The sequence below is a fragment of the Monopterus albus genome, unplaced genomic scaffold (genome assembly GCF_001952655.1).
Source record: "Monopterus albus unplaced genomic scaffold, M_albus_1.0 scaffold35.1, whole genome shotgun sequence".
Classification (NCBI taxonomy): Eukaryota; Metazoa; Chordata; class Actinopteri; order Synbranchiformes; family Synbranchidae; genus Monopterus; species Monopterus albus.
The window spans coordinates 332,673-346,790 of record NW_018127915.1 but is presented as its reverse complement, the minus strand read 5'-3'; the positions used below and the strand labels follow the sequence as shown (position 1 = coordinate 346,790).

General features: G+C 43.3%; 2 protein-coding genes across 3 annotated transcripts in view; one reads left to right on the top strand and one right to left on the bottom strand.

Annotated features, from left to right (window-relative positions):
- Positions 1-377: 377 nt before the first annotated feature.
- znf598 (zinc finger protein 598) lies at positions 378-8,403 on the top strand. 2 transcript variants are annotated; one of them, XM_020597780.1, is made up of 12 exons: positions 378-747; positions 1,666-1,778; positions 2,258-2,387; positions 3,422-3,633; positions 3,916-4,151; positions 4,309-4,402; positions 4,578-4,753; positions 4,939-5,014; positions 5,107-5,987; positions 6,876-7,041; positions 7,159-7,306; positions 7,493-8,403. In XM_020597780.1, the coding sequence occupies exons 1-12, from the start codon at positions 574-576 to the stop codon at positions 7,859-7,861; spliced, it is 2,775 nt and encodes a 924-aa protein (XP_020453436.1). In that variant the 5' UTR covers positions 378-573; the 3' UTR covers positions 7,862-8,403. The 2 variants fall into 2 exon arrangements, with proteins under 2 accessions (XP_020453436.1, XP_020453437.1); XM_020597781.1 differs by having other exon boundaries at positions 379-747; positions 3,916-4,133.
- Positions 8,404-10,604: 2,201 nt separating this feature from the next.
- The window catches only part of syngr3a (synaptogyrin 3a), a 7,166-nt gene continuing 3,652 nt past the window's right edge, over positions 10,605-14,118 (bottom strand). Inside the window, exons 4-5 of the mRNA XM_020597783.1 lie at positions 13,888-14,082; positions 10,605-13,693 (exon numbers count right to left, since the gene is read on the bottom strand). Of these exons, the coding sequence (XP_020453439.1) occupies positions 13,661-13,693; positions 13,888-14,082 (228 nt within the window). The 3' untranslated portion in view covers positions 10,605-13,660. The remainder of the gene's footprint in view (positions 13,694-13,887; positions 14,083-14,118) is intronic.

The following is a 14,118-nucleotide window of genomic DNA, read 5'->3' as shown; positions in this document are numbered from 1 at the left end:
GAAGTTATGTAAAGGGGGATTTTTTTGAAGTTATGTGGAGAAACATTAATGGTGCTTATTTGTCTGACAGTACACAGGTCATTAATTTGTCTGGCGACCTCAGTTATGTCATCTGTAGGAACTTGCTTGTCACAGTGCCATCAAATTAATTTAGTCTAAGTGTCATCTTATAACAGGTTAATGTGTTTGTTTAAAGACCAAGGACCCCTAATCCATTGGGTCCCTGAGCCTGACCAGTATGCCCATTCAGTTATCCGTCCTAACCGCAGAGAGGCGCTACGGGGAACATAATTTCGACGAGAGAGGGGGCAAACTTCTAGCTAACACCGGCACACAAGTTAATACACACGTGGAAAAGTCACTGCGCTAATAGACACACGTGTGATAGGTCAAAGCAGTGCTGATCTGAAGCGGCAGTCGGTCCATCCGCATGCTATACAAATCGTACGTAATTACGTCACTTGCGTGACGCGGCATCAGCAGGGACTTTCATAATTACGTAAGCACTTCGGAGACAGCATCTCTCCGTAATAACAAGTCGTATTGAGGTTAATTTGTGCCTTTTTCAAAAACATGGATTCAACACCCACAAAAGAGACAGAGAAGAACTGCGTCCTATGCTGCCAAGAAGTCGATATCTTCGCTTTAGGAAAATGTGATCACCCGGTTTGTTACCGCTGCTCTACCAAAATGAGAGTGCTGTGCGAGCAGAAATACTGCGCCGTTTGCCGGGAGGAGCTCGACAAGGTGGGCGCTACTCCGCTACACTACCTCGGGGATGCCGCCTGGTGGTGTTAACTAGGCCGTATCTTAGTGGTAGTCTTATTAAAGAAATAAGCAATTGAATTTATTTGATATAATTTTTGTTGGATTCGTAATAAATGATAGCATTGCTAGTAAGTAGGACACGAACCTACACTGCCAGACAACTGCTCAGGCTACTGTTTCTCACTGACATTAGCTTAGCCAACTTAGCTAACGCTAGCATTAGCAAGTCCATCAATATAGGTTAGCTAGGTAGCCGTACCTGAGTCATGTAGAATTAACTAAAAAGTTGGTAGTGAGCAAATAAATGTGGTAGTCCGACCAGCGTCGCCAGCAGTAGCTCGTTTAATAAATGTAGCAGTGAATCAGTGATTCATTGAACTGTAGTAGTAACTTAAACGTCAGTTGTCACCTTTCACATGAACCAACACCGGTGTTGGTGGGCTTGCTAGGTGTATGTCCGCTAGCCACCCTTCCTTGTGGAAATCATTCCTTTCAGTTTCAAGTAGCTAAATGAACTTAGGCCGACTTGTAAACACAGACTGACCATGTCATGCTAATAAGGGCCTGTATTCCACTTCAATGAACCTGTCATCCACTTTCAGATACAGACACATTGAAACGCTTTACTGTCAACTGCTAATGTCAAAAGTGTTTTGAACTGCTTAATTTGAGCATTAGGTATAGACGGGCTTAGCTGGCTGGGTTGGGTCCATTGGTGCCCAGCACATTACATAACAGTTGTATGACTCACATTTTCAGTCTAAAGTTTACCCAGTTGTTTACTTATGGTTGCTTTATTGATTTATTTACATTTTGTAAATACATATTTCAGTACTACCCTACACTTTCTTCAAAGGTGTTTGTACTGTAGCATGAGATTTTCTGTCGTGTTTTCAGGTGTTATTTGTGAAAAAATTGGAGGCCTTCTCCTCTCTGCCCTACCGTCAGTTCCCCTGTGAGAAGAAACATGACATCTACTTTGGAGATGAAAAGATCTATGCAAAGTTCAGGTACTGCTTTACTCTGATGTTTGATTGTGTCGCCTGTAAACTGGTTATAATCGTAACCCTATTGCCAATTTTTCACTATGTTGAAGTTGTCAGCAACTAGATTCAGAAGAGACTGAACCACCAGTCAAAATGCTGGTAACATGGTTGTTTGTTCATAATCAGGGTAAGCGATTAAGAGAAGCCTGGTTAAAGATCTCTGGTTAAAAAAAATTAACCTGATTTCATGGCATTACATGTCTGTTAGGTGTCTGATAGATGCAGATAGATTTGACTATTACTGTTGACTGTATTGCAGTACAGACACTTAAAGTTTCCGTTCAGTGAGTGTGTGTGTGCTTTATGTGGAAATATTTTGTAGGGATGTAATTTTATGAGGAGTTACTTTGGTTTGGTGGAAATTCTGAATGTAGGGTCTGATCTTACATTTGCCTCAGCTCAGTTGGAGTGAATTTTCTCTTGGGATGTGTGTGTTTAATCAGGCATCTGCTGTTGTCAGAGTGTGTCCGCTGTTCAGAGCCAAAGGTCTTCTCCAGGTTTGAGGAGCTGGAGCAGCACATGAGGAAGCAGCATGAGGTCTTCTGTTGCAAGCTTTGCACAAAACATCTCAAGGTATACCCAGTACTTACAATGTTAACACACTAATTAGAGTAGAGACTGTAATTAGGTGGAAATATTTTCTGTCTGACCAGTTTTAAAATTTATTCTGTAAATGTGAACATCGTAATGTAGCCTACACTTGGGTATGACTGGGTGCACCATTATCACAGTCATGCAACAGCCAACAAGCGCTCTTGTGACATCTTGGGATGCTAAATAAAAAAAAGTTGGTGGGGGGAAAAAAAAAAATGCTCTTTTTTCACAATTGTCGCAATTGTTGATTGGTATTGAAATACAGTATGCAGTGTAATTTCTGTGCCATCTGAGGGCACTGAAGCTTGGCCTTGGACAACAATACTTCCCCCTGCACACTAGTGGGCTGGCATCAGGTTAACAAGTCCAGGAAAGGAAAGGATATTTTTATATTTCATAATTATCAGTAAATAACAGTTGATTTAATTGTTCCCAGCACTAGTTGTTTTCTAGTGCTTTATAATGATCATTGCAATGCAATCTCTATTATGTATTTATTGATGGACAGATTTATTGTTGAACTTGCCTGAAAATTTTAAGAATGTTTTATATAAAGACTCTTCGCATTAAATATGAATACTTTGAGCAAGTCAGATGGAAAAAAAAAAGCGCCCAGGCACAAATGTTAATGAAGACCTTTGTCAGTTCACTGTCGCTCTTAGCCAATATGTGAAATGCACCATACAGAGACTTCTGAAGCTATACTGTAGGTCTGTGTATTTACATGAACACACAGCCTTTCTCCTGACTTGGAGATTTTGCTCAGAGTTCTTTTTAGTAGGACAAAAGCTGGTGTAACTCCTAAATTTGTGGCTTATTTAAGTGGCCATTCCAGTCAGCTGCATGTAATACCTGAAAGCTTCATGTAGATGGTTGAGATAGGTTGCCTTGCTGACCAATTCATTTAGATTCTGCACACTCAAGCAACCTAAGGTTTAAAGAGAAACAAAAATATTGGCAGGCACTACATGGACCTCAGACTCTTGTTCTTTAAACTTCTCTTTTCCCACCAGATCTTCTCACATGAGCGGAAGTGGTACAACCGTAAGGAACTGGCACGGCACAGAGCGCACGGAGACCCAGATGACACCAGTCACAAGGGACACCCGCTCTGCAAATTCTGCGATGACCGTTACCTTGATAATGACGAGCTACTGAAACACTTGCGCAGGGACCACTACTTCTGCCACTTCTGTGATGCAGATGGCTCTCAGGAATACTACAGGTGTGTACAGCTTGCAGTTTCCACACAGAAACCTCACTTGGCCATCAATAATCCCTTCAAAAGGAGGCTGGAGATTCAGTAGCCAGGTTAATTTTGGTATCTGATTTACTTTTAGTCTTTGAAAATGTATATTATCCATCCATTCATACTGCTTATCCTGTGGAGGGTCACAGGGGCTGGAGCCAATCCCAGCTGACACTGGGTGAGAGGCAGGGTCCACCCTGAACAGGTCGCCGGTGTAATTCGTTTTATTCAAATTTATTTTTACCCTGTCGTCGACAGTGATTACCAGTACTTGAGCGAGCACTTCAGAGAGCGCCATTACCTGTGTGAGGAAGGCCGCTGTTCGACAGAACAGTTCACCCATGCATTCCGTTCTGAGATTGACTACAAGGCCCACAAGGCTGCAGCACACAGCAAGAGCCGGGCAGAGGCTCGGCAGAACCGCCACATTGACCTGCAATTTAACTATGCCCTGAGACAACAGAGGAGAAATGAAGGTTGGAGGCCACGAAATGGTTTGTGTGTGTGTGTGTGTGTGTGAGAGTGAGTGTGAATGAAAGATTTACCTGGTCACGGGGGCAAGGTTTTCACACCTGTTGCCGTTCCACTGGGGTTATAGTTAATGTAACTGTAGTTTGGAGGCAGTGAATGAATGTGTGCTTGTGTCTTTAGGTCTGGTATCAGGTGAGGACTATGAGGAGGCGCGTCATAATCGGGGAGGAAGAGGGAGGCCCCCGGGGGGACAGAAGAGCTGGAGGTACACCCGGTGAGTTAAATTGGCAGTGCTATTGGGAATGGATGGGAGATGGACGACTGTGTGCCTCTATTAAACATCAGCATCCAGCGCCATGTTCAAGGAGGGAACCTGGACAATATTTAATGAGGGGCTGCATGACCTTGTCACCCTTGTACCATCTGACCACATGTGCTTGTCCATGCAGAGAGGATGAGGACAGACAGATGGAAGCTGCTATCAGGGCATCCATGGCGATGCGTAGACAAGAGGAGAGAGCAGCAGTACAGGAGAGGAGTGCTCCCAAACACTGCAGAGAGGAGAGGATGGAGAGAACAGAAGCTGAAGAGCCCAGGCCCATCAAACCAGCAAGCAAACCCCCAGGTCATTTCAGTTTTATGCAGCAGGTTACATGGGGTTACTCTGTTTTATGTTCAGTGTTTAGCTAGTTTTCTCCATTTGTACTGTTGCATGATGGGATGCCAGTGATTAAGCTGAAAGGACTGATACATGTATTGCAGAGTTGATCAGTTGTGATTCTGATGCATTTATCGTCACCTCTTTAACAGTAAGAACAATGAAGAGCGCTAATCCAGGGGAAGAAGATGACTTTCCACTTTTGGGAGCCACAGCTGCCACATCTATGTAACTTTCACTCCAGATATAAGTTGAAATTCTCATTAAAGATGCTGGTGTGCTGAGATATTCAGTGTATGCTGTGATGTGTGTTCCTCCAGTGTAAAGTCAGCCCCTGTGGTAGTTGCAGCACCTCGTGCTGCTCTGAGGGAAGATGACTTCCCTAGCCTCTCGAATGTTGCTGCTGCATCCCCCATGACTCCAGCCTACTCCACCCAACCGAAGAAGACTTCATCTTTCCTGGAGGAGGATTTCCCTGCTCTCGTGTCCAAAATCCGGCCCCTCAAACCTGCAGCAGGCACCAATTCTGCTTGGGTCAACAGTACGCCTGTAGCTAAACCCATTGCAAATCCTCCTCCTTCCTCCTCCAGACCTCCCCCTCCACATTCATCTGCATCCTGTGGCCCCCAACTCCTGTCCTCCTCATCATCATCTTCATCTTCACGGAGGAGGAAAAAAGTAGGAGAGAATGGCAAAGCAGCTTTTACCCATTCTCCTCCATCTTCAGATGATGAGAGTGGAGGGATGACGCAGCAGGAGTTCCGCTCAGTGCCCACCATGCTGGATATCTCCTCTCTGCTCACTGTTAAAGGAGGCAACAGCAGATCCTCTACTGTGACCTCCAGCTTTTCAAAACCCACCCCCAGCACTGATCTTCTTACCTCCAAAGCCAGCAAGAAGAAGAAACAGCAGAAGAACATGGCTGCTCCCTCTACGACTGCATCTTTGATGTCGGGGATGACGAGTGTAAATGCAGCCTCTGTGGAAACGACAGCACAAAAGGAGAATGTGCCTGAGAAAACTCGGAACAAACCTGTTTCCAGTGCCGTGACACTGGCGAGTGGACTGACTAATGGTCTCCCTGAGAAACCACTACCCTTTACCAAGGAAGTGGATGCAGTAACCAGTCATCCCAGCACAGACCCCCCTCTTGAGCAGGACGATGAGTTTCCTGCTCTCATGATTAAGAAACCACCACCAGGTACAGCACAGCATAACATGCACAATCTTCTGTGTTGATCATTTGACATTTAATTTTTTCTGTCTTGACTATAGAGCATGTACTGTGATTAAATGTTTCTAAATACTAGTGTGCTCATCTCGGCGTTAAGTGAACGCTGCTTTCAGTTTTGATGATTTAATTTACAAAGACTTGACGGAGTCTTCTTAGAAGTTGATTACAATGATACTTCCTTGGCTGACAAATGCTGTCTCTGAAAAGACAGCTTGGATTTTTCTGGAAGTGAACTGCAAACTCTCGAGCTTATCTGAGAGTACAAGCTTAATATACTGTATGTCACCATAAGAAGTCGGACTCTCGAGCTAGTTTCGCTTCTGGTCTGTGGCAGTTTTGAAAGTTATCGTTCAATCACTGTTGTGTTGGCTGAACTGAAGCTAGGTCTGAGCTCATTTAGAAACTGTTGTCAAAACTATATCGTATGTTCATTCTAGGAAACTGAGGAGTTTATTTTTACACTGTAAAATATCCTGCTCAGTGTCTTAAATATTGGGAACAGCCTCACATTCATTATAGGTCAGGCTGTATCTTGTCAGATGTCAGCAGCAGGTTGTAAAGATGCTTTGATAAACTTTAAATTAAACTTTTTACAGCTTTTAAGTGTTTGGAAAAACAGGTTGTCTTCAGTATTGTGTATGGCGCTCTTAGTAGATGTGGTGTTTGTTTGTTTTTTTGCCTGGCGTAAAGATCTGTCAGTTAAAACTGACCCAAGTGTTTTTGTGACGGATTCGAATGGAGAGCAGACCAGGTCCAGCTCTCACGGCCTAGCTTGTGTTGCCAGGTGCTTGGAAGTCAGTTGTTTTGGTCATCCTGCTTTGATAGAAGTAGCAGCTCATACTGTTGATCTCTCAGGCTTCAGGACCTCCTTCCCGATGAAGGCCTCAGCTCCTGCTCCATCCGCTGCAATTCCCCCACCTCCACCCGGCCTGGGAATCCTGGCCCCTAAGCCTCCCCCTGGCTTCACTGGCATCCCACTCAACAGCAATGTGTTGGAGCCTGCTCCTTCTGCACTCAATCCGTAAGCGTCTCTCCCTTTTTATAGCTGATGTCCCTTTGATTTGGCTGTTTCAAAGTGTTGACCTCTGTTGACTGTCTCTGGTACTGAGTGTTTTTATGTATGTTGTCGTCCCCCAAGCCCCCCCAAGGTGGTCAGCACTGGTTACCTGGTGCCAGAGGACTTCCAGCAGAGGAACCTGGAGCTGACCCAGTCCATTAGAAAGTACCTCCACAACGACGAGTCAAAGTTCGAGCAGTTCAAAAACTACTCTGCACAGTTCAGACAGGTAATAACCAAAGTTAAGTCAGCTCTACATCAACTCTTATGACAGCAGATGAATTCTGTGTTCTATAAACGTTTTAGTATAGACACCTTGCTAATGCAGTGCAGTTCTGATGCTGCTGAAGTAAATGTTCATGGCTTGAAACTCTCAGTGCATCCTTCACTCTCCTGATCCTGTATTTGTGCTCAGGGTGTGATATCAGCAGCCCAGTATCACCACAGCTGTAAGGACCTGCTCGGAGATGATTTTAACCGCATCTTCAACGAGCTGCTGGTGCTGTTGCCGGACACTGGCAAGCAGCAGGAGCTGCTGACTGCCCATGGAGACTGTAAGGCTCTGGAGAAACAGACCGGGCCCGGAGGAGGAAAGAAGAACAAGAAGAATGTCTGGCAGATGCCCACCACAGCAGCTAATGTAGCCGCTGAGCTGGACTGCCAGGTATGCCCCACTTGCAGACAGGTACTGGCCCTCAAAGACTTCAACTCCCACAAGACCCTGCATATGAGGGAGAGTGATGAGTTCCCTTCCTTGCAGTCAATTAGCCGTATCATCAGCTAGTCCCTCATTTTGCCTCTTCTCCTTTTGCAATTGTGGGGCAAATTCTCTGTGTCCACTGCTGCAGCAGCCAGTGTGGAGAATAGTAGCCTGTTTCCTGTTTGAGCACGTCTCACAGGAGCCTGGGGCCCGTGTTTTACAATGAAGGTGAATTTAAGATGGTTTATGGTGTTTACTTCCTGATGAAGGTTCTATTGATAGGCTTCTGTGAATGGTTTTTACGGCTTAGACACACGGGGTTGCCCCAGCTCAAGTCTTCTTTTTGAAATCGTGTCCTTTGAGGATGTCTCCCACTGGTACTGGCAACCAGAACTGTCATTTATTTAATGGAGGAGGTTCGAGACAAGCTAAGGCTATACTTGAAGAACGCTCTGCTCCCTAACACAAATTTATACTTATTTACATTTCATTTTGTACCTTGATTTATGCTTTCACTGTACAACATAATGTCTTTTGTCAACATCGGAGTTGATGAAGTATGTATGATTTCCCCAGAGGGGCTGCTTGGGTAAGAATCAAAATAAACACAAATACGTTCAGTTTAACTATTCAGCACGATATTTATTGAAGTGTAGCTGCTTAATTGCTTTTAATTGTTGGTTGCTTCATGCAGAGGAGGTTTTTGTGTTTGAGTGACCATCAGGGGCAGAGTGTAGGAGGGTGAGTGACGAAGTAAGCTGCTGGATCAGATCAAATCTTGGTTCAGTGTGAGTATTTTTCACTGTATGCCATGTTCATTTATGTCCACATCGGAGACTTCACTCACTGGCTGGTCAGGGCTGTGGTGTTGCACGTGGCTTTGATGGAACCTAAAAACGATAATGGAACGTCCCTGCTGTCTTTCCTCATTACGTTCACATGTATACATTTCTTTATAACCAGTCATTCCCTCCCCTGCACACACTCCACTCTGCCTCTGTTTGTGCACATTCATCCTTTGACCCACTGGGCATGTTCTCTCTGTCGGGGGGGAAGCTGGGTACACTCGGTACACCGTTCATCTTCTCTCTCAGGACCATTAGCCTGCACTGCTGCCCACCTGGGTGTGTGCGCGTTTGTCAGACTGAGTGTACACATAGCTTGTCATTACATCAACAAGCAGGTTACTCTGTTTTCTGTCTGGCTCCAATAAAACAGTTTCTGTTTTCACTGCATGTTTCAGTGTCTTTGTTTAGAGCTGTGTGTGTGCACGACTGTATTGCTACAGTATGTTTCTAAGGATACACGTGCTTCCTTCTACTTCAAAAACCTCATACAGACATTAAGGTTTTAAGGCTGAGGTTTGGTTTGGGTTAGGTCTAAGTGTTTGACTAGGTCTGACTTTTGATAATAACACAGCCACCACACACGTGAAAGTCGGGGACAGAGCCAGACAGTCCAAAACATCTTTTGTTGTTTATTGGAGTGACGGTCAGACTGCAGTCCAGACACATTGGGGTAATAGACAGTGACGCACATCTCTGTACACAGTGATTTTACACTGAAGAGGTCCAATACATTCAGAACAGGAAGAAACAACTCAGTAGAAACATGTTAAAGGAGTAGTTCGCTACAAGATTCGGTGTTGATGGAGTTGAATTTTTATTGTTAATATTACAGGGGGAGATATTGTAACACCCATGCAATGTATTATACTGGAAACCCCAGGACTGATGGTACCAGTGTTACCATAAATCACAACTCTTTATCTCAGTCTCACAAAACAACAGCATGATGACATAAAACTTGTGCCAACAGCCCCTTTAAGAGTGGTCCAACAAAGTATTTCCAACCAAGAGTGCATTCTATCATAATAAATGATAAGTATTAATATCTTAGTAGTTTCTTAGTAATATTTTCAGTAGTACAGGACAAACCAGACCCTGGACATCACACACAGGTTCCATTTACTTCAATAGCATACTGAATTTTACAACCAACCAATACCACGGTAGTGCACATGAGCCAGAGCATAAAACAATGCTTTCATTATTTTTTTATCTACTACACTGACTGAAAAGACAGAAGCACCGAGCACAGTAATATAACCTTTCCTGTCAGTACCCCAAACTACCTAATTACTCATTAATGGTACCCAATACCTCTGTTGGTACCCCAGTAGTACCCAACCACAGCTACTAGCAGCCCAATAACACCCAAGATCTGTACTGGTGTTTTTTCATATTTTAGCATACTGTACTAAACCCAGACCACATGATTTTAAATCCCTCCTATGAGAAGGAAAATAAACATACAAAGACTTAAACTTATCACCGTTAAATTTGATTCAAGGAACTAAATAAGTCGAACACAGGAATGGCAGACTCTTCCACTAATGGTGCAAACTACTGAGGTCATTACAGAAGAATGCTAGCCATAAATTCTGGTTTGGTTTCATGACAATTTTAAGAATTTTATCATTTAATATTGTGTTTAATGAGTGTCTTTATTGTGGTATGGCGACGCTTCAGAGAGCTGAACTGAACATTGATCCAACACAGACAAATGCTTTTCTGAATCAGTTCCTTTATGCCACAACCATAAACAAAGCAAAATGTAAGGACATTTTACATCTCAGGTCTCTGCAAGGTGATGTTTGTCATGTTAGAATGAATTAAAATCAAACTGCTTTCTGAAAGGTGCCAGAGTAAATATATCTCTGCTTTGCTTCTGGAAAAATAGCTGGCAGTATTTTTCACTGTATGCTATGTATAATGGCAAAAACAAGAAAGTGCACCATGCCCCTGCAGTACCCGAACACCTTTCAACTTCATATCTTGAAAAAGTACTACTGGATAATCCTCCAGTACTCATAGCTACAGTGAGTAGTGCCTGGATCAGACAGAATTTGTATAAAGGGCCATTTTGTACAACTATACTTGTGCATCCTTAATTTGTGAGACAATAGCCTCAATAACTGCTTATGGATTAAGTGTCTTGGCATTCATTATAGAAGGCAAATGACCCTCCCTGCTGAGATTGTTCACCCTTTAGAACTGGAACACCGAGCCTGTGATTTGTTGACTGACCTTCTCTGTCAGCATCCTGTAGCTCAAGGGCCTGGATTCTGGGGCCAGGTTTAAATAAGGCTGAAATAACATCAGAGAAAATAAGGAGTTGGATGTAATTCACACTCTAAACTGGGATTAATAAATACAAAAGGAGGGGTCGGGTGCAGTGATGGCTACTTTCACTCACAAAACTGGTTAAAAGATCCTGGAATCAACTTAAGAATTGCATTGTATTCAATATATAATGACTTTTGTACAACAACTTCATGCATTATTCATGTGATTACTTAAAAGACAGCCGTGCTGCAGCAGTGCCTCCTGTGGTCAGCAGAGGGCGCTGTTCACACAGGCTCGGATAGAGCAGGGGTCTTCACAGCTAACGTGAAGTTCTGTATTTGGCTCAGTTCATACAAACTCTGTTTCATAACTTGTGGTTCAGGTTTCTTGACAGTGATAATGATATATTTAGCAGAAAGACCATGTTTATTGGGGGGAAATGAGTAAATGGTGCAACAGACTTAAAACTCTGACACATGTTCCAAAAAAATAACTTTTATGCACCACAAAATTTAACTACACACATCCACACATTTTCACATGCACACGCAGAGATACACATCTCTCCTACATGGTAATACACGTGCACATGTACACTTGTTGCACGTGGATGCAATCACACACCACAACTACATATTGACTGATGGAGAGTGCTTACGTGAACTACAGCACAGGGACACTGATATACATCGACATAATTGGCATGGTTACTATCTACATCGGGGTCCTCGGGTGACCCGCATCCACCCAGTCCTGGCTCTGTCACCATGGCAACAAATTCTGACCCCCTCTACCTCGATTGCAGGATTAGTGAATTAGCCAGCTAGCATCCCACAGTTATCTTCTTTTGCCTGAGACTGTATCTGACCTCTCTCGCTGAATAAAAGCTCATCTGTTAACCCCTGCCCCTTCTTCGTGATTATAGTAGTATACAACATAGTAGTAAGGTGGTAATCAAACAACAACAGTAAGAACACAGGGCAGTTTGGCAGCTGCTAAAATGTAAACATAAACAGGCCTCACTCACCCAGAGTCTCCCCACTGGACCCATTTTATACACACAGCACTCAACACAGGACACTGTCTCAAATAACACACTACATACATTCTCTGGCACTGTAGAGGGGTTATGAGACCATGGGCCCCCTCTGCCCCTCCAGCAGGAGCAGGACCCCCAGACTGAACGTTTTAGTAGAGTCTCCCAGTAGTCATCTCTTTTTGGTCATTTCACATCTCTGTGTACTCGGTACGAATCTTTTTGTGGCTGTTTTGAGTATTTTTAGTCATTTTTAGCTGCTTTTTGGTTGTTTTGCATCTCTGTATAGTTGCTGTGTTTATCTCTTTAGCTTTTTAAAGTATTTTGTGGTTAATTTGAGTATGTTTTTGGTCATTCTGCATCTCTTTGTATCCTTTGCAGATCTCTTTGTCGCAGGGGCTTTTACCTAATTGTGACCACCGTTCTGACTAAGACATAACCTGAGGAATAGACCATATGGGCGCTATTTTAATCCCCAAAGTCAGCTTGGATTTTCAAAATGTTATATTTTTGCATGGATTTGAATATTCACAAACAATAAGTAATACATGGAAATTAGTTTAAAATAAAAAAAAAAGAATTCTACTGTGAAACTACATGGTCAGGATCCACCTTTGCGGACCACTGGTTGAAAATCCCTGCTTTATAGTAACTTAGAGTCACACTGTAGTTGTTTGAGTATTGGTAATGGTGGTGATTTTGTTTGTTTGTTCAGTCTTTTTGATTGTTTGCGACTTTTCTGGCCATTTTGTCTCTCTGAGGCTGTTTTAAGTCTCTTTGAGTCTCTTTGCCTGTGCCTAGTACCCAGAAATAGAACAGACTGTAAAGTGATTCGCCGTTTCCCCCAGTGAATCTTGACCCTTGTACACAAATAAACCGGCATCACACCTGTTGTTGAGCTACCGTGACAATGTACTTTAATGCGCTGTGGCACTGTTGTCAAATGTGACGTGTTAAAATAACGGGCTTCATGACATTAGCAAGACTAAAAATACTTGACACTCAACAGTGCTAATTATATTTAATTGAGCAAATTGCTTCTGAAGATGAAAGGTCCTCTCAGGATCTGTCTGATACAGCCTCCATGTCTCTACAACAGTATCTATCGCTCAACGTGTCAATTTAGCCTGAGTTTTGTTACTACAGTTCAAAGACTAGTATGTAATTTGAGACAGTGCCTTAAATTGGTCTAATTTGATGGTAACCACCCTACATATAGTACAGTATATACCTACCTACATGTGAGATATTGCACTTTGTCACAAAACATAATCTTTTTTTTTTTTTACAGAATGTGGAAATCTACTAAATTAAGTCACTGTCTGAGACACACAGTACAGTATGGCACTTTGTTGATCTCTAAGACTGGAAACATGCAGATTCAACAGACATTATCACTTTTAACTGCAGCAAGAAAGGGGAAGGAACGACCAGAACAACCGTACTATAGCTAAAAAAAGGCATGAAAGGGGATTTTGTCACTTCAATGGATGACAAGAGGAAGGGGTGGCGTGTGAGTGCCTTCTGCACTGTGTTTGATGATCTAATACTGCTTTGTGGTGAAGTCACTCACTTGTTGGTCCCTTCATCTCTTTTTAATGTCAAAATAGTTTTTGAATACTGCAAAGTGGCCTCGTCTTCTACGTCTCCTCCTGTTTTCTGTTCCTCTCATCTGCTCTGACCAGAGGACACTGGGTTTGCTAAAGTAAGAGGTTTGGTTCAACATACAGGTCTAGAAAAGTGCAGGTCAACCTGGAATGTTAAGGATGAAAAGAAAACAAGAAACAAAGAAGGAGAGGCCATTTTTAACAGTTATCGAAATCACAACTCCGATCAACACATTAACAGCTGCATGTGTAACATCACAGAAAGAAATTTCCTTGAACTTTTCCTTTAACTTATCCATCTCCCAACCTTCAGGTCTATCTGGTCTAGTAAATGGGAACCTGGTACGTGGGTGCTGCGTTGTTCTCGGTGAACGGTGGGCTCTGGTAGGTCTCTGTCGTCTCAGTGGTGCCGCCTCCCGGGGAATTAGATGGATATGGCTGGGTGGGCGCACCGCCGTCCAGGTGTTCCGTGGTGAACAGGGTCATGTCTGTACCAAGCAGATATTTCTGGATTGCACGCACTGTTAGACCAGCCTACGGGGGGGGGGGGGCGGAAAAGAACACACAAAC

Excerpts from the sequence above, each read along its gene's own strand:
- znf598 (XM_020597780.1), top strand. The coding sequence starts at position 574 with ATGGATTCAACACCCACAAAAGAGACAGAGAAGAACTGCGTCCTATGC. Across the intron at positions 3,634-3,915 it reads GGCTCTCAGGAATACTACAG|TGATTACCAGTACTTGAGCG; the intron begins GTGTGTACAGCT and ends TGTCGTCGACAG. Across the intron at positions 7,042-7,158 it reads GCTCCTTCTGCACTCAATCC|CCCCCCCAAGGTGGTCAGCA; the intron begins GTAAGCGTCTCT and ends TCGTCCCCCAAG.